This window comes from Geotrypetes seraphini, chromosome 15 (assembly GCF_902459505.1).
Source record: "Geotrypetes seraphini chromosome 15, aGeoSer1.1, whole genome shotgun sequence".
NCBI lineage: Eukaryota > Metazoa > Chordata > Amphibia > Gymnophiona > Dermophiidae > Geotrypetes > Geotrypetes seraphini.
In genome coordinates this window covers 13,168,962-13,196,300 of record NC_047098.1, presented here as the reverse complement: position 1 = coordinate 13,196,300, position 27,339 = coordinate 13,168,962, and the positions used below count along the sequence as shown (strand labels likewise).

General features: G+C 42.3%; 1 protein-coding gene across 1 annotated transcript in view; it reads right to left on the bottom strand.

Annotated features, from left to right (window-relative positions):
* Positions 1–250: 250 nt before the first annotated feature.
* RPL22 (ribosomal protein L22) overlaps positions 251–27,339 on the bottom strand; it is a 34,161-nt gene continuing 7,072 nt past the window's right edge. Inside the window, exons 3-4 of the mRNA XM_033922574.1 lie at positions 25,427–25,551; positions 251–455 (exon numbers count right to left, since the gene is read on the bottom strand). Coding sequence (XP_033778465.1) covers positions 311–455; positions 25,427–25,551 — 270 coding nt within the window. The 3' untranslated portion in view covers positions 251–310. The remainder of the gene's footprint in view (positions 456–25,426; positions 25,552–27,339) is intronic.

Here is a 27,339-nt window from a genome sequence, read left to right as displayed (position 1 = left end):
GGACCAGACTTGTGCTCCTCCAGGGTACAACTCCATCTTCAGTTCTTCCTCACTATTCTTGGAACTCTGGCCAAGTCACAGTGCAATCAGGTATTCAGTTTGGCAAAGACCCTAGTAACAATTCTATCAAATTCCTCACGTATGGTTAAATGGATAAAGTGAGAAAAGTCCAATCTATTAACAAGCCTGTAGCATCAGAGATAGCAATGAATCATTTTTACTTTTCACACACCACTTCATAAAACCATCATGATTTTGTCATAACAATTTATTTGAAGAAAATGTAAAAAATATTTTCCTGATTAACAATTTAATCCTCATCTTCTTCTTCCTCTTCATCCTGGTTAATCTGGAAGTATCTTAGCTCATAACTTTCCTTGCTATTAGCAACCACACGAAGCCAATCACGAAGATTGTTTTTCTTTAGATATTTCTTGGTGAGGTACTTCAGATACCTATAAAGATATAATTTTTTAAAAAAATCAAACCTATGTAAAATAAAACTGTAAAGATGAACTTTGGTTTGGTCAAAGCAAACAAACATCTTGTATGTTAAACATGATTCTTTTAAAGACTCAACCATAACTTCAAATAGAAAAAATAAGATTTTACACCTTAGCAATTATTTCCCCTAAAATTTAATCCCTTGTATTTGGTGTACCTTTACACCAAACTACAAAAAAAAAGAGTCAGTTTATGAAGGACTTTCTCATATACAAAGAACAAACCACCACTTATTCAGAGTCAAGAAGTCAAAAGGGGCAACACAAACATAATACAGACTAGATGACAAATTGCACATAAGCACCAGTGCTTTGAGGAGAGGGCAGGAAGAAGTTCCATACACCAGAAGAGAGGGAACTTGAATGCTTACAAAATCAAACACACCTCTATTTTCTAATATATCAAATCAGTAAGTAATTATTTGGATCGCAAGCCAATAAGCTCGTGGGTCAATGGGATCTAGATGGCAATCAGAGTTCTGGCAGACCTATAGTTCACAGTTTTAGTGACAACATTCGATATTTATAGAGAACTAGACTAAGGTTAGGGTGTACCATTTATTTTACAAAAATTTGTTATCTATCTATACAAATTTGATATACTGCCAAGATACACATAGTGCCACTAGTGGTTTGCAATAAAATTAAAGGTAAAGAAAGTATATATACAGAGTAAATATAAAAGGAGCCTACTAGGGAAATGGGAGAAAAAAAATCATCTTTGATGCTATAGACCAGCAATTCCCCAGTGGTCGGTTAACCCTTTCAGGACCATAAGGATCGTAGGCCAATTTTTGTGGTTTTGACGACATTTTTATGGTAAAAAGGGCTTGCAGATGCCAAAAAATTGATTTTTTTTGTGAAATATCATTATTTTTTTTTTAAAAAATCAAGCTTCTGGCTTATGGACAGTGTGGCAAGTGAATCTTCTCGTCAATCTGGCAACGACGCTAATGAATGAATGTCGGAACCAGTTTGTTTACATAAAGGCAGTATCCTATGGAATCCGTACATATCAAATTTAGAACTGTAGACTATCCCAATCAAAATTTATAGGATTTTAAAGTTATGGGACAAATAGGTCCCTTGGTCCTGAAAGGGTTAAGGACCCCAAATAGGGTCACATCAGTTGATGGTGTTGCAAAAGAAGCTGTTCCCCCCTCCCCCTGTGGCCACCACTACTGCCTTATGAGAACTACCAGTAGGTAGTTCTTTTCTATTTGCTTCATTGTTTGAAGATTATTTTATTGTAAATCGCTTTAGTCTTTTATTTAGGTAAGCAATAAATAACATGTTTTAAGAACATAAGAATTGCCACTGCTGGGTCAGACCAGTGGTCTATCGTGCCCAGCAGTCCGCTCCCGCGGCGGCCCCTAGGTCAAAGACCAGTACGCTGAGACCAACCCTACCTGCGTACGTTCCGGTTCAGCAGGAACTTGTCTAACTTTGTCTTGAATCACTGGAGGGCGTTTTCCCCTATAACAACCTCCGGAAGAGCGTTCCAGTTTTTCACCACTCTCTGGGTGAAGAACTTCTTCCTTACGTTTGTACAGAATCTATCTCCTTTTAACTTTAGAGAGTGCCCTCTCGTTCGCCCTACCTTAGAGAAGAACTTGCCTGGCCTGAGAGAGGCAAACTCACTCAGTGATACACACACAATTCCTTCCTACAGAATAGTAATAATAACTTTATTTTTCTATACCGCCAGAATCTTGCGACTTCTAGGCGGTTCACAATGAAGAATAGCTGTACAATCAGCGAATTACAGTAAATAAATAGATAAGAGGTCACTGAGCGGTCAGTGATTACAAGGTGCAAGATGGTTGGAAGCAAAACTAAACATAGGTTGCAGTATAAGAATTAACTATTATACATATTACATTGAAAATGGTCGGACACCAGCGAGAATCTGGATACCAATTGTGGAGAGGAAAAATTTTTTTTTTTTAAAGCAAACAAAGAATGTAGGATATCTAGTACGAAGAAGAAATTTGGGGTAAGGTGTGAGAGTTTTGTTCACGGGGAGAAAGTCTGGCTAGGACATTAATTTCTTAAAGTGGCATCGACTCCAACATGGGGCAGAAGAGGCTCCCTCTTTGGAAATCACATTGCTGATGGAGTAGCACCCACGATCCTGAAGTAGGACTGTTTCCAAAATACATAGCCCAGGGATAGGCAATTCCAGTCCTCGTCAGCCACAGGCAGGTCAGGTTTTCAGGATCTCCACAATAAATATGCATGAGATAGGTTTGCATCTCAAGGAGGCAGTGCATGCAAAACCATCTCATATATATTCATTGTGGATATCCTGAAAACCTGACCTGCCTGTGGCTGACGAGGACTGGAATTTCCTATCCCTGACCTAGCCAAATCAGCTACTGCAGAGTGGCAAAACTGCCTCCCAACATCCAGGTAGGGATGGAGCCCTTCTGTTCCCTCACTCTTTCTGTGAATCACACAGTTCTATTACTATTAATAAATCCCTTAATAGCACATTTTGCCAGTCCAGCTGCAAAATGGGCACCTTTTCCATCTGCTTGCATCTTTAGGCTGGAAGGCAGCAAAACATTACCACAAAGTCCTGTTGTAGACAAGGAAGTAGGAGCCAACAGCAATACAGAGCCTGCAACTCTCTCAGACCCCTCTCTTCCCAGCTGCCACATCCAATAGCTGATGTGGGTCAATCTGCATTATTCCCCCTCTGCATCAAGGTCTTTTACTTATCTTGTCAAGAAAGGCTCTGAGTCTGATGCCTGAAAGGTATGGGTGCCTGAACAAAGCCTCTTTGCATTGAAGCCTGCAACCAAGTACCTGCTCCCCTCCCATTTAATTTTACTATTCCAAGCAGGAGCCAGGAAAACGTTTATACCAAATCTTTTCAATTGTGTTTGTGCAAGTGTCAAGGGTGTACTGTGGTCCCTTGTTTTACCTGTAGGCTAGGGCTACAGAGGATTGGACCCCTCCAGACAAATGGAAGAGATTTTGGCCTGGATCCCAAGAGCTACAATGGCCCAAGGTCTCAACCATTAGAAATTCAGGCTGTGGATTGTGCCCCGAAAAGTTAAGCCTACCCAAGGAAAAACCTGCTGCACCAATCCAACTTGCATCTTTTACTGGAAATAGAAAATACTGGAGTTCCTGGCTAAATTATCTCCTATACCAGTGAAGTCACTGAAAGGGTTCAGCTTCATCTTGGCAGGGGACACCTATTAGTCCAGAATGGTCTTGCAGGACGAAAAGGAAATAAGTTTGGAATATGGTTTTTAAGATTGAATTTGCCTTTTCAAATCTGAGCTGAAACTCAAGTACAGGTTTGTTCCAAGCCCATAAGGAGTATCGGTGAAAGAAAACAGATTTTAAGCCTGCAACACTGTTCTAACCCCTAAGCTTATGTTCCACTACTCCATGTAGGCTACCAAAAAAGCCCAATGTAACTTACAGCACCCACTTGGGTTGAAGATCTTGGGTTGAAGATATACAAAGTATCACAATGAAAGTCACTGTATGTATCCTGAGAAGCAGACCTATAAGGTTGCTTGGAGAGAGATTTTGGCATCAGTGCAATAAATACTGAGAAAAAAAAATCCAAATAAGCAAAGTTCTGCTCTGTGATTTCTTTCAGCTCAGCAGGTGTTTTGAGTAGTAAAAAAAACAAACAAAAAAAACCCAGTTTACAATGATAACAGACAACTGCAGTGGAGCTTATGGATTTAACAGAAGAAATATACTGCTTAATACAGCTTCATAAGAACTGCCTTAATAGATCACACTCACGATCCCAACCCAGCATCTGGTTTCCAACAGAGGCTGATCTGCTCAACAAGTATGCCAGGATTACAAAAGTATCTAAATTTCATGTTTATCCTAAAAGTTTAAGGATTTTTCCCCTTCAAGAACTTGCCCAAACTAAGTTAACTGCATAAGAACATAAGAATTGACATACTGGGACAGACCACAGGTCCATCAAGCCCAGAATCCTGTTTCCATCAGTGGCCAACCCAGGTCCCAAGTACCTGGCTAGATCCCAAGTATTAAAACAGATTTAATGCGCTTATCCTAGGAATAAGCAATGGATTCTCCCAAGCCATCTCAATAGTGGACTATGGACTTCTCTTGTAGGAAATTATCCAAGCATTTTTTTAAACCCTGACAAGCTAACTGATTTCACTGTTTCAGAATGCGCAATCTAGATGCCATAAAAATTTTAGTTTGGAAACGGTTATCTGTGCAATAGTTAACAACTGCAACGTTATGGATGAGTAAAGGTATATCAACAACAGTCCTGCAGTTTGACTAGTCTTGTGCATTTGGTAGACCATAATAATTTTACTGAGTAAACCGAGTGACATTGGAATAACAGGAAAGGTATTTTCTTAGTTTGCTGGCTTTAACAAGCAGATCCTATCAAGTGAAGATGAAAGAGAATTTATCAAGGAAGTGGGATACTTTGAGATGTGCTTGCATAGCCCGAAGCCTGCTATACCGCAAGGATGTGCACCATTCTCCTCCCTATGAGCCTATGTATACCCATGGGGGTATGAGGATGTGTGCCGATCTCCTCATGGGTTTGTGTAAACCCCTGAAGAGAATGGCACACATCCCCTGGCATGGCAAACCGCAAAGTGCACGAGCACATCTCAAAGGATCCATGGTCACTCATATGGGAAAAACAGTCAGCAAGAAGGGATCCTTTACATGTTCATCTTCTAATGGGGTATAACATCATTCAATGAAAAAAGGGATGTTCTACCGGCGAAACAAGCCAAATGCTAAAGACAGAATCAACTTATATTAAAAATTGCAATACAAACCAGGATGTCACCTCTGTCGGACAACACTATGTAAAAACTGACCATCAATGATTTTCTGGCAAGAATACTAAAAGGAACTTTAAGACAATCCAAGAACGTAAAACCTTTTGAAATTAAAATTATATATTCTGACACCTACCAGACAGGACTTAAGATCTGGGCTTCCTTTCCCACTACAAAGACATTTAAAACTGCTTTGTCATCCCTGTCTCCTGCTCAGCCACCCATCCCTCCCTCTTCCAGTGAATTTATCCCTGAAATGTTTTCCTTATATACACTGATATATATACTGATTTGTCAACATTTGCTTATTTCTGATCTAAAGAAGGGTTACATTTGAATGCCTAACATAAAATGTATTGAGTTAGTCCAATAAAAAAGGTATTCCTTAATTCCTTTATGGGTGGGTTTTTTGTTGTTTTTTTTTAATTTCTATATACTACCTAAACATTTGAAAAAGTTTGTTTTTCAAAAATATTTAGAGTAATTAATAGTGTTTCACTGACACATGAACTGACTTTTTGTTTGATTCTAAAGCCTAAATTTGCACTATTTTGTGAGCTACTGTGATCATGTGACTGGGCCGACCAGTATTACTCATCACATGTCCACTCCCAGGTACTTTCTGGTCTTCCAGTTTCCAGGTTTTCTATGGCAACAAATTCCAAGACTGAATTACATATTCAGTAATATGACCGATATAGTATGTTCCCCAATTTGTTTTAAACATACTATTTTGTAACTTCAAGGTGTGTAAGTAAAACAGACTGGCATTTAACCATTACACTCCATTCAGGATTTTATAGACAAGGTGCAGTTTCACCAAAAAGCATCAGAGGTATCATCGTACTCCCCATTCTTTTACTAAATTCATGACACTCTGCATTCCTGGCTACTGGGAGGCAAAAGGTACTGGGAAATGGCGTTTGCTCCATGGAAAAGGATGTTAGTGGAGTGCTGCAGGGATCTGTCCTTGGGCCAGCTCTTTAACATCTTTGTGAGTGATACTGCAGGACGTCTAGCGAAAATTGTCTTTTTGTGGTTGATACCAAGCTCTGTAATGGGGTAGACACCCTGGTGGGTGTGGATAACATGAGGCGGGATATAGCGAAGCCAAAATAACAGATACAATATTGCATTTAAATGAATATGACTACCAGATAACCGCTTCCATTAAAATTCTGGGAGTTACGTTGGACCGGCATCTAACAATGGTGGAACATACCAACTTAGTAGTAAAAAAATGTTTCTTTGCAATGTGAAATACGGACAATAAAAAAATATTTTGACCCAGTAGCATTTAGACTATTGGTTCAATCATTGATCTTATCCATTCTGGATTACTGTAATATTATTTACTTGGGATCTCCCAAGAAAATTTTGAAAAGATTAAGGATAATTCAGAATACGGTTGTTAGGATGATCGTTGGTCTAAAACAAGAATGACCATGTCAGTGCGTATTGTCATCTATTACACTGGCTACCACTAGAGGTAAGAGTTCTTTTTAAGTTCTCTTGTATCTGCTTTAAGCTGATATCTGGACTGTCTCCCACTTATCTTTCCCCTCATTTTGAGTTATATAAACCATTGAGGAAACCAGAAGCTCTCATATATTTGCTTATCCCAAGATAAATGGTTGTCGATATAAGACTTTTTTCGATATATCTTTAGCGTTTCAGACCAGTAAATTGCAATCGTGGTTAGGTGAATGTATTCATCAAGCATCGAATTACTGTTCTTTCCATAAATTAGTTAAGACCACTCTGTTTGGCAAATTTATTAACTTTGGGATTCTCTTACTGACTGTATTTTATTTTACTATTTGTATTTCTATGGTAATGATTGTACTTCGATGATTGTCCAGCTCTTTTTGTTGTAAACCGCCTAGAACTCTTGGGAATGGCGGTATAAAAGAATAAAGTTATTATTATTAGTCTGGTAATCGGCAACTAAGATCTAATGCTAAAAAATACAGGTTCATGCATTTGGGCTGCAAAAATCCAGGAGAGCGGTATAGTACAGGATGCAAAATGCTTCTGTGTACAAAAGAAGAGCTGGACTTGGGGGGTGACTGATGATCTCAGGGTGACAAAGCAGGTAGAAAAAGTGATGGTCAAAGTCAGGAAAATGTTTGGGTGCATAAGAGGAATGGCCAGTAGGAAAAGGGAGATAATGCCATTGTATAAGTCTCTGGAACACTGTGCAATTTTGGAGACTGTGTCTTCAAAAAGATAAATAGGATGGAGTCGGCCCAGAAGACTGCTACAAAATTGGTTAGTGGTCTTTGTCATAAATCGTATGGGACAGATTTAGGGACCTTGATATGTATTTGTTTGAAGGCTTACTTCTTTCAGAGGGTTTTTAAAAAAATCTGTGATGAGTTATGATGCTATCAGAATTTGAAATTGTTTTATCAATATGTTTTGAAAAATTTGATCATTTTTAAAAATAACTTGTATGATTGTGTATTTTGGGGAAGTTTAAGAATTGCATGTTAGTATTTTAAGATCCAAGTGTGTTTGTTCACCTTTGTTTGTATGTTTTCATAGGTTTTTGGTTATGTGGGGCATGAATGTTTAAATAAATTAATGAATGACCCTGGTACTTTAGATAGACTGTGAGCCCACTAGGACAGATAGTGGTAATGCTTGAGTACCTGATTGTTAACCGCTTAGATAATTTTGATAGGCAGTATATAAATACCTAAAATAAATAAAAAGATTATTGAAGAAAGACGGGAGAGGTGATATAAGAGATGTTTAAATATCACCGTGGCATCAATGTACAGGTGGCGAGTCTTTTTCAAAAGACAGAAAACTCTGGAAGGAAAAGGCATAGGATGAAGTTAAGAGGCGACAGGCTCAGGAGTAATCTAATGAACTACTGCTTTACAGAAACAGGGGTAGATGTGTGGAATAGTCTCCTGGTAGAGGTGGTGGAGACAAAGACTATCTGAATTCAAGATAGCGTGGGACAGAATAGTGGTAAGACTAGCACCTAACCCCATGGCTTCTGTGGAGCAGATATCTGTCAAGTTGTAAACTATCAAAAGGAACCATGTTAAAAAAATATCTGAAAATTCAAAATCCAAAAATTATAAGCGCCAGCCTTCAAATAAAGAAAATGTGTGCTAAGGCACACTGGGGAGGAGAGGTGCCAGCTGAATACCTACAGGATGTGCCACTTGCAAAGAGAGGCACGTCATGTAGGCATTCAGCCGGTGCCAGTGCCTCTCCTCTCTGGCCCTTTTCCTTTCAGGCACCTCCCACTGCTGGCGCAGAGCCCATTTAAAAGTCCTTTGCGCATGCATTGATGTCACTATGATGTCCTCACAAGTGCATGCGACATCATCACGGCGACATTGCGCACTTCCAGGTGTTAAAGCCACAAACACTAGGGTTTAGTGTGCCCCGGCTTGAGAAAGACTGCGAGACACTGGTTTATAGGGTTTAATGCACAGCAGTAACTGCAGGACATCTTTTAAGATACATTGCTGCTTTGGCCTCAACTCCTGTGTAAGGGTCTGACAAAAGATGGGCCGCCTCTTGTTTACATTTTTCTGAACTCTAAACCTCATTTGGAGATGCATTTCACACTCAGGATCTTTAAAGTAACTTGGCATCATTAACAGATAGGCTGTCTGGAATAAGGGTACCTTCCAGGCTTTGGCTCGTTACCATCTCACTACTGATGCCCTTATCAAGCTCAGTACTGAAGCTACTAGAATGTGTGTCTATTCTAGAGAGTTGCACGGGGACAGACATCCCACCCATCCCCGCCAGGATCCTCCACGTCAGGATACTCTCCGTCCCCGTCAGGATCCTCTCCGTCCCCATCCATCCCCGCAAGAAATTACCTCCATCCCCGCCCGTCCCCATAAAAAGCAGCAATTACTTCTGACAGGATCTTCAATTACACAGTTTCTTTTGTGTTTGCGCTGCTGTTTTCCTTGTGGAATCACTTTGGTGGAACCCTTTTTTTGTTTTCTGTTCAGGTAATTAACTTATAAACCCCCTCTTTTACTAAGGCTGACGTGTCCATTATATTATATGGATGAACCCTGCTTCCAAAGCCTTCCATCCCCGTGGGAGTCCCGTTGGCTAGAGGGGTCCGCATGGGAGTCCCGTGAGCCAGAGGGAGGTCCCCGTTGGAGTCCCATGGGTTAGGGGGGGATTCCCGCGGGAACCCCGCGATCCCCGTTCCCGTGCAGACCTCTAGTCTATCCTCTGGTGCAGAACTTCTCTAAACCTAGTGAACAGCTAGTCAGGTTTTCAGCGTATTAACAATGAATGTGCACAAAATAAATCTGCAAATACTGCTGTCCGATGTAAGGGAAACTAACTCATGCATATTCATTGGAAACTCCATATATGTATGCAGGTTTATCTCCTGCAGACAGCCACAGCAAGCAATCTGCAAGTTTTATGCCCTTTGCATTGATTTATGTTCTAAAGCTGGGGGGAAGGGTTGAAACGATTTCTGAAAATTGCTATTGTGTCTTTGTTGGTTGTGATTCTTCTGAAAAGACCAACAAAACCACTTATGTACAAGAGCTTTTGAGACCACACAGGTCCTCATGAATAGTTTATATAATGCTGGACTATGGAAATAAGTCTTAAGATACTGAACCCAGGCTTAAAATGCTTCTATAACTACAAATTTTTGAAATGTTACAGAGATTTCTGACACCGTTACCAACAAGTGTGAAAAGCATGCACAGCCTAGCTCAGACTGTATGCGTGAGCATTAAAGTAACTGTGGGGGACAGGTGAGATTGTAGGTGGGCAGTTGCAAAAATTTGTTTTTCAAGACGTGGAAAACCATGAGCAAGGAGGAGTTTGAAGAGAAAAATTCCATGTGTTTCACTATTAAGTTGCTATACCACAGAAACCTAAACTCTTCTCATATAAATTTAATGGTCCATTTTTTTGAGGGGGGAGGGGGTCTTATTTCTCTGAAACTTCCAGTCTGATTTGGCTGACTTTTGAACTTAGGCTATTTACTGGTTTTTCACACATGCCAATTTCATCCCATTCTGTTAAGTCTTCAGAGTTGTTCTGCTCCCAAAACAGGTTTCTTGGTAGAAAAAACCCCAAAACAAACAAACAAAACAAAACAAAAAAAATATATACATATATGTACAACTGGCCAAATATATGAATATAGCCTTGAGATATTGTGTTCCTATAATGATTCAGGAAAGGCCTGATTCTAATGAAGAGCCAACACTGCCTAGAGAAAAGTAGAAATTAAAATATGGCTTTTCAAAGTTGTCAACTCTTCCCTCTCAAAATACTAGTTAAGCACATACACAGATAGGTTACTGTAACGGATGATGAATGACTTGCATTTAATGTGTGTGCATCTTAAAATCTCTGCTTTGCCAATTTGTTTCTACTCACTGTCTGCATTAACCATGTCCATTATAAAGCAAAGTCTATTGTGGCTTATTCCCATGGAAACCGAATATGAAATGGCATATGGTTTAAATGAAAAGGTTTACATCGACCCACTGCTGCTGGAAGAAGCAGTCACAAAGAAATCAGGCAATCAACTCTGAAGCTGAAATGCAGAGAACAAAAACAAGGATTGCTTTCCTCACTGAAACCTAGAACTTAATATACACCAGATTTAAACAAATGCTTTCTTTATTCTGGGGTAATTCCACACAGGTCTCAAGTTAATGATTGCATATCATCCATGATTTGCTCCCTTCATTACATCTTCCCATCTTTCTGATCCTAAACTCTAATTAGGTTTAGAAATCATAAATAAGATTTAATATGGGGGTTTATGTTTAAAAATGCAGAGAAAAGCCAAAATGCAAGGCTTTTAAAACATTATGATACACTAGAAACACCGCTACCCATGGACCCGGTAAATTTCCAATATTTGTGAGAAGATTTTATTTAAAATAATTTCTACCTCACTAATTGTGTATGCCAGAGCAGGCTAACCTTAGCAATAAAACGGCAGGAAAATATTTTAAAGCATAAAAGACTACCTGTACAATCGTATCGCTGAAGGAATAATTAAATCTAATGCATTTCTTGTCTTTAATCATATGCACATTCAAAATCACCATAAAATGTTAGACACCATATAGGGACTCATACCTACATAGAGGTAATTTAGCCTGCACTCTATGCAAAATTACCCCTTATATGGTAGGCTAGCCTTGTCCCAGTGTATTTTGAAGATGGCAATGCTGGAGGCAGGAGTGAGTGAGCATTGCTTCTGTCTTCAGGTATGGGAGTGGTTGTGTCATTAGACACCAGACAGGTTTCTTTTACAGTCAGGTGCAATCAGTAAAAGGGGGGAGAATATGGCGCAGGGGTTCAAGCTACAGCCTCAGCACCGAGGTTGTGGGTTCAAACCCACACTGCTCCTTGTAACTCTGGGCAAGTCACTCAATCTCCCCATTGCCTCAGGTACATAGTCCAGCGGGACAGACAGGGGAAATGCTTGATTACCTGAATAAAATTCATGTAAACCGTTCTGAGCTCCCCTTACATCCCTCTAAGAGACACAAATTATTAGTGCCCATCTAAGAATCATATGTTCTTGTAAATGTTTGATATCCTCAGGCAACACGCCCAATATAAAGTCCATTTAAAAAATTCATGCTGAGACAGCCAAGTGAAATGCCTAATGTTTTTGTGTTTGAATTCAAGGACTAGTGGATGTGCAAGGACTTAAGGGTATATTCAGCAGCTAAATGGTTATGGCATAAAATTTTTAAACCCTAGTTAAAAATGTAATTGTGACCTCAATATTGTAAACAAAAGCCATGTGATTTAAAAATAAACCCACTAGTTTACACTTCACAACTTAACAGAAGAGATTATGTTTTATGGATACAATTCTTTTGAAACACATACGAAGATTGCATCTTTATGACTAGAGCAGCATCAACAAAACTCCAATTTTTTGGAATCATGATAAAACATGGGCAGGTATTTTTTCAAACTTTAGTATAAATGATGTTTTATTGGTGCACTATCAGTAAATACAAAATACAACACAACAGTACAACAAGGTCGAGATCACCAAACGTACAACCAAACAATTTTTACCCCCCAATGAATCCCTCCAATCTCCCCCACTCCTAAGCCCAAACCTCCAACCCAACCCCAACCCACAGTTCTGCACTAATAGAAATAGAAGAGATACGACTAATAAGGGAAGGAAAGTTCAAGGATGCACCAGGTATGCCCAAATCTCTCCCCCAGCGGCACTCCAAAGCCGCATAAGACTTCAGAGGAGTAAGACTACGCAAAGCCCCATGTAACGCAGACACCGTCAAGCCACTAGAATAAAATTGAGCAAAAAAAAGACGAAATTGGTCACCCAATCGAAACCGTAAGCCCGGGCGAGCCAAAGACCTCACATAATGATGAATTTGCTGATACGCAAACAGACCTCCCACACACAAGGAATGAAGCATGGGAAAATCTACCCAAGGTCTTATAGCACCCTCCGCGTCCAATAAATGCTCAAGAAGAAGCAACCCCTCCCCAGTCCAGCGCACAAAGACAGGGTTATCGCAGCCAGGCAGGAACTGTGGATTCCCCCGTATAGACAACTGATCCGAAACCTGATGGTCCCCCCCCCAGCAACCCGACCAAGGCCTTCCAGCAAAAGCGCCACGACCGAAGAAGAAAACTGGATCGGATCGCGGGGGGCAAGAGACGAACAGGCAACTGAGACTACGAAAACAAGTGCCAAGGAGAGAAAAGAGCAGTTTCAAAGTCCCGAAAAAGATAGTCATCACTCCGTAGGCACCAGTCACCCAAGAAGCGCAGCAAGCAAGCCAGATTATATAGGCCCATATCCGGGAGTCCCAAACCGCCGATCCTCCCTGAGCCGAACAAATAAGCGATCGATATCTGAGACTTCTTGCCTTGCCAGAGGAACCGGGTCAGCTGCCTATGAAGCCGTTGAAGATCGCGACGGCGAAGACAAAGAGGCAGCAGCTGGAGTACATACAACCAGCGGGGAAAAATAACCATCTTATACAAGTGAACCCTACCGTAAAAAGAAAGAGGCAGAGACATCCAGTGTGCAAAACAACCCTCCGTAGCGGCCAACAAAGCATCTACATTAGCACGATATATCCGACCCACACAGCTCGTGAGTTGCACTCCCAAATATTTGAACACACCATCCGCCCACCGTAAAGGAAACTGCCCCGGCCACTCCAATCACACCGCGTCGGCAGTAGCTACTGCCAAAGATTTATCATAATTCAGTTGAAAGCCAGAAAAATCACCATACTCCTTAAAAAGCGACATAAGAGCAGGAAAGGAAGCCCACGGGGAGGTCAAATGAACCAACAAATCATCCGCAAATGCCGAAATCTTAAACTCTCGGCCGCCGACGAACACCCCGAACCGCCGGATTAGCAGAAATCTCGCAAATTAAAGGATCTACAGTGAGCACGAAAAGAAGAGGAGATAAGGGGCAACCCTGTCTAGTACCCCGCTGAATCGGAAACACCGCTGAAGAAACTCCATTAACCAGCACCCTGGCCTGCGGATTATGATACAACGCAGCCACCGCGTCACTAAAGAAACCACCCATACCATAATGTTGAAGAGTACAAAACAAAAAGTCCCACAAAACCCTATCAAAGGCCTTATGGGCATCAAAACTGACCAACAAAGAAGAAACCTTCTCCCGCTCCACCCATTCCAGAGAAGCAAGAATAGTACGTAAATTGCGAGTGGACGACCGACCTTGGACGAACCCAACTTGAGGATCCGCCACCAGTGAGGGCAAGATCCCCGCCAGCCGGTTGGCCAACAATTTAGCAAAGAATTTAGCTTCAGCATTCAACAGGGAAATGGGGCGCTACAAGGAGGCCCTTAACGGGTCTTTCCCGGGCTTAAGCAAAACCACAATCTGAGCAATCTGAAGGGAAGGCGGGAGAGCCCCATCGCGGACCGCACTGTTAAACACATCAACCAGAACCGGGGCCACGTCCGCAAGTAGAAGTCTGTAAAATTTGTTGCGAAAGCCATCAGGCCCTGCCGCCTTTTGCAACGGAGAACTACCAAGAACCAACGATAGCTCTTCGACTGTAAAAGGAGCCTGCAGTCGCGCATTCTGAGCGTCAGTCACCACCGGGTGAGAGACCTGATCCAAATAAAGATCCCCCGCCAACGAAGGAACCAGTGGAGCAGCATACAACTCCTGGAAATAATGGTGAAACACCGCCGCCATATCCTCATCCCTGTGGACCAGACCACCGTCTGCCCGGCGAAGATGTAGAATTGGGGAAAACCCCTTAGCACGCCGAATTAAGTTGGCCAAAAGCTTACCGCTCTTATTAGCATGAAAATACAGTTGAAATTTATAATATGCCAAAGATTTCATAGCCCGATCATGTAAAAGTTCCCGCAACGACAACTGCGAGGCCAACAATAACGCTCTATTGATTCCGGTGGGATGAGCCCCATAGCGGCGACGGTCATCCTGAACCTGGCGCTCCAACCGGAGCACCTGACGGTCGCGCCGTTTTTTCTTCCGGCTTGAGTAAGCCCGCAACACCACTTTAGCAGCTTCCCAGTAAAGAAGTGATTCACCTCTATGAGACGCATTATGAAAAGCATAGTCCTTCCATTTGTCTACCAAGAAAGTATGAAACTCCTGGTCAGAATATAGCGAGAGAGGAAACCGCCAGTGAAAGCCCCCAGGGGCATCTCCAGGAAACTCTAAAGAACAATCATAGCATGATCCGAAACATCATATCCCCCAATCTCCGCCGAGCTCACCTGCGAAAACAGGGAGTCCGTGAGCAACCAATAATCAATACGGGACTGCGTTGCATGGGCGCTAGACGTATGAGTGTAGTCGCGGTCTCCAGGGTGTAACACCCGCCACACATCAATCAAAGACATAGAAGAAGCAAATAAGGGAAGGCCTCTAGTCGGGGAATACCTGTCATGAGGAAGGGGAATAGACTTGTCAATAGTGGGATCAAAAACTTGATTAAAATCCCCCCCCAACACCACTGGGAGATCCTGATGAAGGAGTCTGGTGAGGGAATGCATAAAGTGCCCATCCCAAGTGTTAGGAGCATATATATTACACAAGAGCAAATCCTGCCTATTAAGTGTGACTTTAGCTATCAGATAACGCCCCTTCGGGTCAGACCATACCTTATGAGTAGTCAGATGCAGACCCTTGTGACATAAAATGACCACCCCTGCCTTCCGGTGCAGACCCGGAGACTCCAAAACCTTGCCCACCCACCAACGGCAGAGTTTAACATGTTCCGCAGAAGAGAGGTGGGTCTCCTGCAAAAATGCCACATCCGCCTTTTGTCGATTCAACGCACTAAGAATTTTTTGACGTTTAACCGGAGATGTGATGCCATGGACATTCCAGGAGATAAACTTAATTACCATGAGTAAGAAAAGCTAAGGTAAAAAGAAAGATAGCTGAATAGACATCCGGGGGAACCGTCCCAGCCAGCGGATCCTTCCCGGAATGAAAGATCACCCATAGTCCCAAAAAAACAAACAAAACCAAACTACAGCACCCCTGGTCACACAGCCACCTCCATTCACACCCAAGTACACCCACCCAAACACTCCACACATACAAACCCCCCCCCTAGCCCAGCCCCAGCCCACTTAACCCCCCCCCCCCCCACCCACCCAACAACCTCCCAATCTCCAAACCCCAAAATCCCATGCACGGATCTGGGAGAACCCAGATACAAGTCACGCTGAAAAGCCCTCCCGAGCCCACCCCCCAACTTCCAGATCAACTAAACACCAGCCCACAAAGAGGAATTACAGGAAAAATAGAACTAAAGGAATAACTCAACAAATAAAATAAGAATAAAATAATTACTGAGGAGGAACAGGCAGCTATGTGGGAGAAAACTCTCCCATTACAAAACCCAAAGAAGACAGCAAAGCAGAAAATAAAATAAACATGCATTATGTTGAGAGAACAGAACGAGACGCTATATCAAAAGCACAAGGAACACCATGGCAGGAAAACAGTCTATCCACAACGGAGGATCAGTGCTATGAAATCCAACACACAGTTAAACAACGACAGCAGAAACATAACCAAAGGGCTGGAGTCCTCGTACATGGGTCAGGTGGAGAAGATGTCAGCAACCCCCAAAACTCCAGCAACACCGCTCCACCGGCAGCCCATGGCAAAGTCCCGAGGCTGCATGCTGGCAGCAGCAAAACAGCGAAAAAGCCAGCCTAGTACAGTCCAGGAACCAGGAACTAGGAAGAAGCAAAAGGTCAAGGGCTATGTGCCGCTCCTGCTAGGCGTTGCACAAAAGCCAAAGCAGCGGCTACGGATTCAAAAAAGTGACAGCGACCCTCATGTTGAACTTTGAGACGTGCAGGATAGAGAAGCGCGAACTGGATGTGCAGCTCATGGAGTTGATGGCAAACAGCGGCAAGCTCCTTTCTCCGGGCAGCCAATTGAACTGAGAAGTCCTGGAAACACAAAATCTTCTGATTTTCATAGGTAAGGGGACCCTTCGCCCGGATAGCCTGCAGGATCTCCACCTTGTGGGCATAATTCAACACCTTGAAGATTACCACCCTAGGACGGGTAGCATCCTGGCGGCGAACTCCCAGACGATGCGCTCTTTCAATCCGCAGGGGCCCCGCAGTCGAAGGAAGCTGAAGAGACTGCACCAACCAGGATTCCAGAAAGGAATGCAGCTGCCCATCCAACACCGACTTGGGAACGCCAACAAGTCGCAAATTGCTGCGCCTGGATCGATTCTCCAGATCCTCCACCTTAAGTTCCAGCTGGCGTATTTTCGAGTCTGCCGCTATCTGTGCCTCCCGAAACTGCCCAGCCGAATCCTCCAAATCAGACACCCTTTGCTGAAAGGAGCCAAACTCCGCTCTTAGATGACTCACAGAATCATCCAATCCATCCAGTTTATCAGAGAGCTTTTGGAGCTGGGAGGTAAGGGTGTCTTGAATCGCTGCCCGCACCTCCGTAATAATATCCGCCACCCACTCAGAGCGAGGCGAAGAAGGAGACACGAGGGCCGGCTCCGCCATCTTGGAATCAGCAACCCGAGGCTTCTCCCGATCTTCGCGGGTCACTTTAGCCGCCATAGCTCCCCAAACAGAGCGCTAAACGCTGCCGGGATGTCCCCTCCGAAACCGGAAGTCGGGGAAAGCAAACAGCGCCGATAGCAACGCCGGCAGAGCACTGCAAAAGCGAGCGGGCCCGAGAGCTCCCTTCACACATGTCGGCTCACCAAGACGGCATCACGTGACCCTCTTTTTCAAACTTTATTGCTGACACTTTTCTGTTTTGAATGAATTGACTGGCTCTGGATGCCAGGATCCAATCAGGACAGCCCCTTGCACTGCTGAGTTAGCCCCATTACATTTCTGATCATATTTCCTCTTTACAAGACTCTTTGTCCCCTCTATCTGTTGTGACTGGGACCTGGATCTGAACTTGAGGGGAAGACACCTGCTCCTCCTTTAATCAGCCTTCTCTTCACTCATTAGAGAAGACACTTTGCTCTACGAGGATCACTACCTCTGCCCTTGACACTATTACCTCACACTGGCTACATTTTCCTCATCATAGTCTTATCCAGCAGTCTGAACTCTGGCATTTTTCCTGACTTGAAGAAAAAGGCAATTCATCCAATTCAAAAAAAGTTTTATTAGATCCTTCAGTCCTTTTGCAGCTACCATTCAATTTCAAATCTCTCATTTTAAAATTGACATAAGAACATAAGAATTGCCGCTGCTGGGTCAGACCAGTGGTCCATCGTGCCCAGCAGTCCACCCCTGCGGCCGCCCCTAGGTCAAAGACCAATGCCCTAACTGAAACCAGCCCTACCTGCGTACATTCTAGTTCAATAGGAACTTGTCTAACTTTGTCTTGAATTCCTGGAGGGTGTTTTTCCCTATAAGAGAAAAAGTTGTCCTCGAAGAGCACTCACAAAATTGTACTTCACCCCTGTCAATCGGAATTTAAGACTGGCCACAATACAAAGACTGCCTTTACTTCTCTTCAAAATGTCTACCACTTTTGACAATGGAAAGATCGCCTTAGTCATCTCCTTCAACCTCTCTGCAACCTTTGATGTTGTGGATCATCAGATATTATTATCTAGACTAGCAAAGCTACAGGCACAAACCATTGCTGGTTTGTGTCTTGTCTTCCATTGCCATTATTCTTCATTTTCAGTGCATGTTTCATCCTCCCAATACCACTTTACTTGGGTCCTATAAAGCTCCATCCTTGCTCTGCTTCTATATAATATTTTCCTCAGCCCTCTTGATCTCCTTATCCAATCCTACAGTATTAGTGCACATTATATGGGTGATAATTCTCTTAATTCACTTGTTGAATTTGATAAGATTGGGATCTTCAGAATGACTATGTCTGCTATTTCTAATTGGTTACTTTCCAGCCATCTTGCCTTTAAACCAGGGGTGGCCAACCTTTTGGCTTCCCTGGGGCGCATTGGCTGAAAAAAATATTTCTGGGGCCACACAAATGTGCAAACACTGCAGCAAAACAGTGGAGGGAGCCGGCAAGACGGTAAACACCCGGAGGCAGCAGAGGAAAACACTGCATCACCCTCGACCAGGACTGCACAAAGTACTTCACGGGGCCGCAGGTTGGATACCCCTGCTTTAAACCCTCAAACTATCGTGTATTAGCTGACAGGTTACCCTCCTCAGCTACTTTTGTCCTCCATTCTATGTGGTTGATATGTTACCCTTGTTGAAGAATTTAAGTATGATACTGGACTACTAACTTGCCTTCAATAAACAAAGCCTTTTCAAACGTGGGGAACTTGTGTGCTCACTTATTCAGAATGGCACAGGACCAAATAGAAAAGAAAACAGTTTGGACAAAAAATAATCTCCCACAGGCAGTCACATCTATAAGGCTGACAGTTGGGAGACGCCCTTAGCTAGAGCAGTGCACAAGAAACAACCAAACTGGATGAGTGGTTTCTCTGCCATCATCTACTATGCTATCAAAATGGCCACGGCTTGTTCCGGTCTCACTTAAATACACTCACCCAGCCTGGACTGCCAATGATGTCGTCATCATAGGGGCGGCACCAACATTTAGAACAAGGAAGGGAAAATTAACTGGAAAAACTTTGTTACAAAATGCTATGCCCTCCATAAAAGCAGAATATTAAAGACCCAAGTTATTGTAACCTGAGGCCCACCCGGCTGAAACCATTCATATCAATGTAGTCCATTCGAGTTCTAAATTTAACATAGCATTTTGTAACTAAGTTTTTCCAGTTAATTTTCCTTTCCCTGTTCTAAATGTTGGTGCCGCCCCTACGATGACATCATCACCATCAGTCCAGGCATTAAGCTTTAGAAAGGTAAGCTGAAAGGTTTGAATGTCTTTGTGCATTTTTTATTAAAGAACCATCTGTAAAACGTGTTCCCACGGTGTTGGGATATAGTAGTTAACTAAGTCTAAGATAGTAACATAGGGCTCCTTTTACAAAGGTGTGCTAGGGCCTTAACGCACGCAATAGTGTGCATTAAATTCCCAAGCGCACTAACCACTACTGCCTCCTTTTTAGGAGGCGGTAGATTTTCGGCTACCGCACAGTAATTTTGTGCTTGCGCTAAAATCCCTAGCGCACCTTCGTAAAAGGAGCCCATAATTTAGATATGTGAGTATTAAAATGTTTGTTTTGATTCTATTAGGGATATGGTGCCTTGATAAAACCCCTTCAGGTGAAACATGTTGGCGGTATAAATCCCTGAAAGCATGACCACAAGTTTTAAGCTAAGTATTTCAACTATTTATATACTAAGGTGGAAAAAAGTATTTATAAATTTAATAGCAAAGTATGGAAGATCGGTGAGGAAGTAGTACATAAAGCCTGACACAATGAATTTGTATGAGTGCTAGGTGGTACTTCTGAGGATCTATAATCGTTGTACTATTTACTGTGAAGAGAGTTAGGAGGGGTAAGAGAATATACACCCTTCCAATCTGAAGTTTGGGCTATACTCTCACAGAAAATTTAACTTGAACTATTGTGCTGTTTGGTCATATGCTATATATCTCTGCACAAGGAGCTAAGTATGAAAAGAAAAGGAACTAACTTCACATGCAGAATACTCCACAAGTCTTGGGATCTTTGTGTGTTTAGCCTGAGGTTTATCATATTCTTTTCTTGGAGGAGAAACCTATAATGGCAGTAGACCTTTAAGAGAGACCCAGTTTGGGAATATTTTAATGAAGTTCCTCTTCCCATAGGTAAAATGAGTGCTAAATGCAAACACTGCAACAACGAAATGCAAGGCCTGGTAGCCCAAATGAATCATCATCATGAGAAGTGCTTTGATGAAGATGACAATAGGAACATGTTTAAACAGGCAGAATCTTCAGGTTGGTAAATATTTTAATTTCATCATATTTCTTAAAGATTGCTTTGAGAAACTGTCATGTTTGAGCATGTTATTATTACTTCATGCTACTATCATTTTGATGGTTATGAAGACATAGTTGAAACAATAATAAAATAATAAATTCCCCTAAACATAAAAGTCGATGCTATATCAAAGGATTCTGGAAACTATGGAGATCACCATCTTCCCTATTCTACAGTTTCAGAATAATCTGTCCAGGATAGTGTTTCAGTCATATCATACATCACATATCCACATTATATCACCTAAATAGAAGAAAAAAATCTGACCACTCTGGAACCACCGTAAATAAATTTGTGATAAAAACAAGCAGGTTAGAAAAAGTAATAGATGAAAAAATTGCCCAATTTATGTGACAAACTCTTCTGTCTGTTGAAATTTGGAAGGAGCCGAGTTAGCACTTAAAACACAGAACTACACAATGGCAGAATTAAATTAGAAATATGAAAAGAACAAAAACAAAATGGGACAAGCACCATCTCTAGCTCATTTTTCTTCCAGATATCGTCAATATTGGGTACCAGGGTCAAATCTTAAGTGAAGAGGTATCCAGGAATAATTCATTTGTAAAACCAACAATAATAAACTTCAGAGCTAAGGGGAAATCATTCAAGAAATGTGTTTGCCAATGATGTTTTAAAGAAAGTCTCACCAGTGAAATGGTGGAGGTCACTTATTAAGCACTTGGATTTAGAGACTGTTGAAGTAATGCTTTCACTTTTAACAGTTGTAGCTTCTGTTGGCACAGAATATTTTCTTCCTTTGGACTCATTTCAAACTGAGAAATCGTTTGGACCAATAAAGCAGGAAAGCTCGTTTTTCTTTTCCAGATTATGAAGATGAAATGAGCTACAGAGACAGTATTTTAAGTTTTTCATGTGTGGACCTGGCTGATAGTTCAGTTTTTTAAATGATATTTTGTTTAACCACATCAGTTAACATGAATTTTTAAGCAAATACAAGAATAACCTTATAGCTGTACACTATAAGGTTATTGTTTCAGTTAAATAAAACTATTTAAAATTGTTTATAGTACTGATTATTTTTCTCCTTTCAATAAAGTACAGCAGAAAAGTTGTCCAAATATAAATAACGTATTAAACTGGAGATAATTATGAAATTATTGCCAGGTGAATTATCTGTAATGTCAGTAATTTTTTTGATATTATTTAAACTAAAGTTATCTTTCAAAAAATGAGACCATCTGGTTATAAATATTTAAGATATCAGCAAGAATGAGTCTTCTATAGAAAACTATTACTTAAATCAAGTCTGACTAGCAATTTACAGTAAATTGTGATTTAGATCAATTTGACTTAAATCAAATCCACCCTGAAGGTTAATATTTCAATGTAATAACTTAGGGCCAGATTTTCAAAACTTACTGTGCCTTTAACGATGGCCTCTAGCTGGTTTAGCAATTATCAGAATGGCTCACGTGGTCTTTCCGAGTTTTCTAGCAGCCTCCGACTCTGCCATGCAAATGTATTACAATGATATCATAAATATTAAACTGGTAGTAAACTGGACTCTAAATATTTAAACGAGCACTCCGGGTGATTCTCCATCATCGCTGGGCGACTCTTCAAGTGCGGCGCTGCCTTTTGACAACCAAAAATTACCAGCTGGTCCAGAGGTGCTGGTACTGTGAAAAGCACGTCTCAGGTGCAACAGTGGCCCGTCAGACTTTACAGGCGATATTACAGAATCCGGCTCTTTGTTCATTGCATATCAGTACATTTTTTTGTTTTTCCATCTGTGAGAAATTGTTCACATAAGAGTATAACAATTGCTTTCTATCAGGCCACAAGTAGGAAAGCAGAATTTCACCCCCTATTAAGTGAGTTTGATTTATGAGACAATGATTATGTATACACTTCCCCCTCCCCATTTTCAGCAATCGCAATTTCACATATTTGCAATTTTTTGGGGAGAGGGAATAAAAGACCCCCCCCCCCATAGTTTAGCCTTTCCCCCGGTGTCCCGGCCTTACCTGGTGGTCTAGCAGGCTTTCGGGGCAAGAGCGATCTTCCTACACTCCTGCCCCGTGTAGATCGCCAATAGGAAATGGCTGTGGGGAGTTCCCGTTGTAGTCTCGAGAGACTACGGGAACTCACGGCAGCCATTTCCTATTGGTGGAACAGTGGAAATGCTGGGGGTCTCTTAAATCAGGGAAAATCCCCAGGTAGCTATGTATGAAAATTCATGGATGAAATGGAAGACAGATAAACTATTGTGCCAAAAGGAAAAAACCACTGTCAAGTTCAAAGTGTTAAAAATATCTGCATATTTTGCACCAGCTCTTTGTGCAGGCAGCAGACAAAATAGTACATGTGCATCTGAAGAGAGCCTAGATACATGCTATTTTCCTTCCTTGAGCTGAATACACGGAAAGGAATGCCACTTTTTTTAAATGCCGCTAATAGGCTGTTTAGCAGGAAATCCACATTTCCTTTTTAGTTGCATTTGAAGATTAATTTTCAGTCCAGTTATTTACCCAACAGAACTCTTCACTGTCAGGGCTCCCATATCTATTTCAGACTTCTGTCTGTAGATGTATTATAATTTCTACTAAAAGAATTGTTTTTAAATCAAGTGCTGCAACTTTGAAGCATAGACTGAAAAATCAGGCAAACAGGAAAATACGAAAAGGCGAAGGGTCCACAAACACTCTTACAAGCAGGAGATACTGAACAAACCAGTTGTATCAGGAATACCGTGATTAGTCAAAAAAGACCAGACATAGCCACATTTCACTCTCAGGCTGCATCAGGGGTAAATGCTAGAAGGGGATAAGACCACATTCCCCCCCTTTACAAGCAATATTTTTTTTCACAGAATTGAGCAGCATTCAGATGTAAGGATAGCTGCTCCATTCTGTGAAAATATGTTGCTTGTAAAGGCGGGAGCGTGTACTTATCCTCTTCTAGCATTTACCCTGATGCAAACTGAGCATGAGATGTGGCAACCTTTGGTCTTGACTAATAAATCAAAGTATTCCTGATACAACTGGTCTGCTTGAAACAAATCAGGTAAGGCAGCCTTAATGAGAGGATTAAATGAAAAGTAATGCCTCCACTTCCATAACTTTTGTTTAAGTGAAGATTGTAATGAACAAAAATGCTTAAAACTTGCTTTTTACTACATGTATTTATGGTTCTACATAATCATAATTTGCCACACACCTCTGCCAAGTTTTTGAAAGCCATCACGAAAGAACTGCACATATTCTCTCTTCAACCCGTTGCTCAAAGTCTTTTCCACCTCTTCAATCAAGTTGAACAGATGCCCTTGAAAGTATTCCTTCAATTTTGGGGAAAAAAAAGATGGAAATTGCACGGTGCTAAGTCTGAGCCATATGGTGGATGAGGTAAGACTTTAGACATGACCAAACACAGTTAGAAATAGGGCAAAATACGCTGAAGCTCAAAGATTATATGCCCAAAATATATATTGTGGAACTACTGGTGACACTATACTAGTTGAGAAAAAAAGATCTCAAAACCAGTGTCACATTGGTGCACAGGGTTACAAGGATGAGCATTTTCACCTGAAGCAGTCACTTTTGGTGAAACAGGAATCTATTGGGAGATCCAAGAAGATTGTACAATTTGATAACTAAGAATGAACCATTCAACCATGCAAGTTTGAATATTCTGTTATTTAACAAGAGGTTGCTCCTATTTCAGCATCTTACTCAACTTTATTATTATGAAAACTGCTGCTGTATGCTTTGGTAAGCTTTATCAATTTTGATTTTTGCAAAGTTAATTGTTTTACAAAATGATTTTGAAAATTGAGTAAATAGTGTAATTGTTTTGCCCAGAGATAGAAAAATTCCACAATATATATTTTTGGGAATATAATAATTTGTGTTGCAGTGTAAGACCGAGAAGCCATCTTCACAATTGCCTTTATTGTGTTCAATGCAGTGTGAGCCCTAGCATTGTCACATCGCAAAACAAAACCTCTCTCTTTGGCTTCCAAACACTTAAATCGTTCTTTCATAGCATTCAGGGTTGCAACGTAATGCTTTGAGCGAGTTTCCAATTGCCCTTTACGAGTTTGTCAACCTTTCTTGTGAGAAACTTATCCATTGCTGTCAAGGGTCATTTGCTTTATTATCACACAAATCAGTCCTTCCCAGTCCACAATCTTTACCATTTTTTTGGCTCAGCAATGCACAGTACTCACATCAGCAGTCATCACCATAAACAATCTGCATGTGACGGTGAATTTCAACTAGAGGGATTCCTTCAACAGTCAGAAATTTTATCATAGCACATTGCTTAAACTGCACTGAAAAGTGTTCACTGCATGCTTGCATTTCACATACAATAGCAAAATAGCCTTTTCACGTAAACATTTCTTGCCAACTGAGTTGAGAGAGAGATTTGCAAGAACAAGTGGACACATGCAGCAAATCAGTGCTGCCATCTGTTGATGAATTATGGAGGTGGAGGCATTACTTTTTCATTTAACCCTTAGTTCCAAGCTTTGAACACAAATTTACAGATAAAACATGAACCTCCATAATACCAAGTTATACAGACATACAAAGACCACAGCTGATAGATATACTGATTTAAAAAAAATCAGAATAGATCGTCGGTTTTCACCAGTTTAAAATCTGACTAAACACAGGAAAGCCCAAGTCTCCTTTCTTACCTCTTGGAAAAGGGAACCTCGGAGGTTACAGTGATTTTACTTTTACTCCTCTCAATGGTCACCACTCCACCACCCAGATTACCAGCTTTTCCATTTACTTTGATTCGTTCTTGCAAGAACAGCTCCTGTAAGCAGGAAATACCACTTATTGACCTCTACATGGTTAAGTTCAGTATCCCAGCTTTCTAGAAAGATGCAACCTATCATGTCATGCTAGTTAAAAAATAAAATTGATTTCACTTGCATAGATTAGCATTGAGTTACATTTTTCATTGATTTGCTTGAGCAAAGTGTTACATTGACAAATTAAGAGTGACATCTTCCTTTTTATCTGAAGAACAAACAATATCTGGAGGCAAAGGTGACCGATACCATCTCCACACAAGTTCAGGCTTGAATCTCTCCTCGGGTTTGCTGTAACTGACAGCCAATACCAACTGGACTGCAACCATTAACTAGTTTACATGGAATTATCTATCCAAAGTTTAGCAGAAGCTAAATTTTTCAGTCAATTCTAAAACAAAAAGTAGATTTAAATCAGCTACCTAAAAGTGAATTTTAACATACCACTCCTTCATATATTATGTACTATTGGAGTGAAATTTACAGTTACCGTATTTTCACGTAGATAACGCGCACCCGTGTAAAACACGCACACGGGTATAGTGCGCGGGAAACCGAAATATATGTAAAAAAAAAAAATTTGTATACCGCGCATGCTGCCCGACTCTCCCATCGCCGCCCGACTCTCCTTTCGCCCGCCCCAACTCTCCTCTCCCCCTTGAAGTCCTGTCCCCACCCTGAAAGCCTGATGCCCCTCCCCGACGTCCGATTCACCCCCCCGCAGGACCGCTCGCACCCCCACCCCGAAAGACCGCTCGCACGCACTCCCACCCGCACCCCCACCCTGAAGGACCGCTTGCACCCCCACAGCCTCCCGACCCCCCCCATCATGTAGAAGCTCCTACCAGTGTCCTGCTGCTTCCTCTTGGCGGTCCCGGCCCTTCTGTGAGCCCTGCGCCTGCGCTGCTTCTTCCGGCGGTCCCGCCCTTTCTCTGACGTCAAGCCCTCTTGCCCCGCCGACTCCCTGACACGATCGGGGCAAGAGGGAGCTCAAGCCCTCTTGCCCCAGCCAACCACGTCACCCCCGACACGATCGGGGCAAAAGGGAGCCCAAGCCCTCTTGCCCTGCCAACTCCCCAACAATATCGGGCCAGGAGGGAGCCCAAGCCCTCCTGGCTCTGGCGACCCCCCCCCCCCCCCCCCCGCTAGTTATTCGGGCCAGGAGGGAGCCCAAGTCCTCCTGGCCCTGGCGACCCCCCCCCCCCCCCCCGCTAGTTGTTCGGGCCAGGAGGGAGCCCAAACCCTCCTGGCCACGGCGACCCCCTACCCCCACTACATTACGGGCAGGAGGGATCCCAGGCCCTCCTGCCCTCGACGCAAACCCCCTCCCCCAACGACCGCCCCCCCAAGAACCTCCGACCGCTCCCCCACGACACCCCCACCCCCCTTCCCCGTACCTTTGTGTAGTTGGCCGGACAGATGGGAGCCAAACCCACCTATCCGGCAGGCAGCCAACGACGGAATGAGGCCGGATTGGCCCATCCGTCCCAAAGCTCCGCCTACTGGTGGGGCCTAAGGCGCCTGGGCCAATCAGAATAGGCCCAGGAGCCTTAGGTCCCTCCTGGGGGCGGGGCCTTGGGCACATGGTCGGGTTGGGCCCTTCAGTAGAAAGGGACTATGCACAGGAAAATTCCAGCATCTGTGATTCTGAGGTATGGCTCTCTGCATGAAAGAGCCTGTAATTCAGAGACTCTTCTTGCTGAGATTACTACTGCAAGAAATACTGTCTTCACCTAAGGTCCAGGAGGGATATAAGGGATGTTTTTTGCAGCAGCTAGTATGGAGGCTAA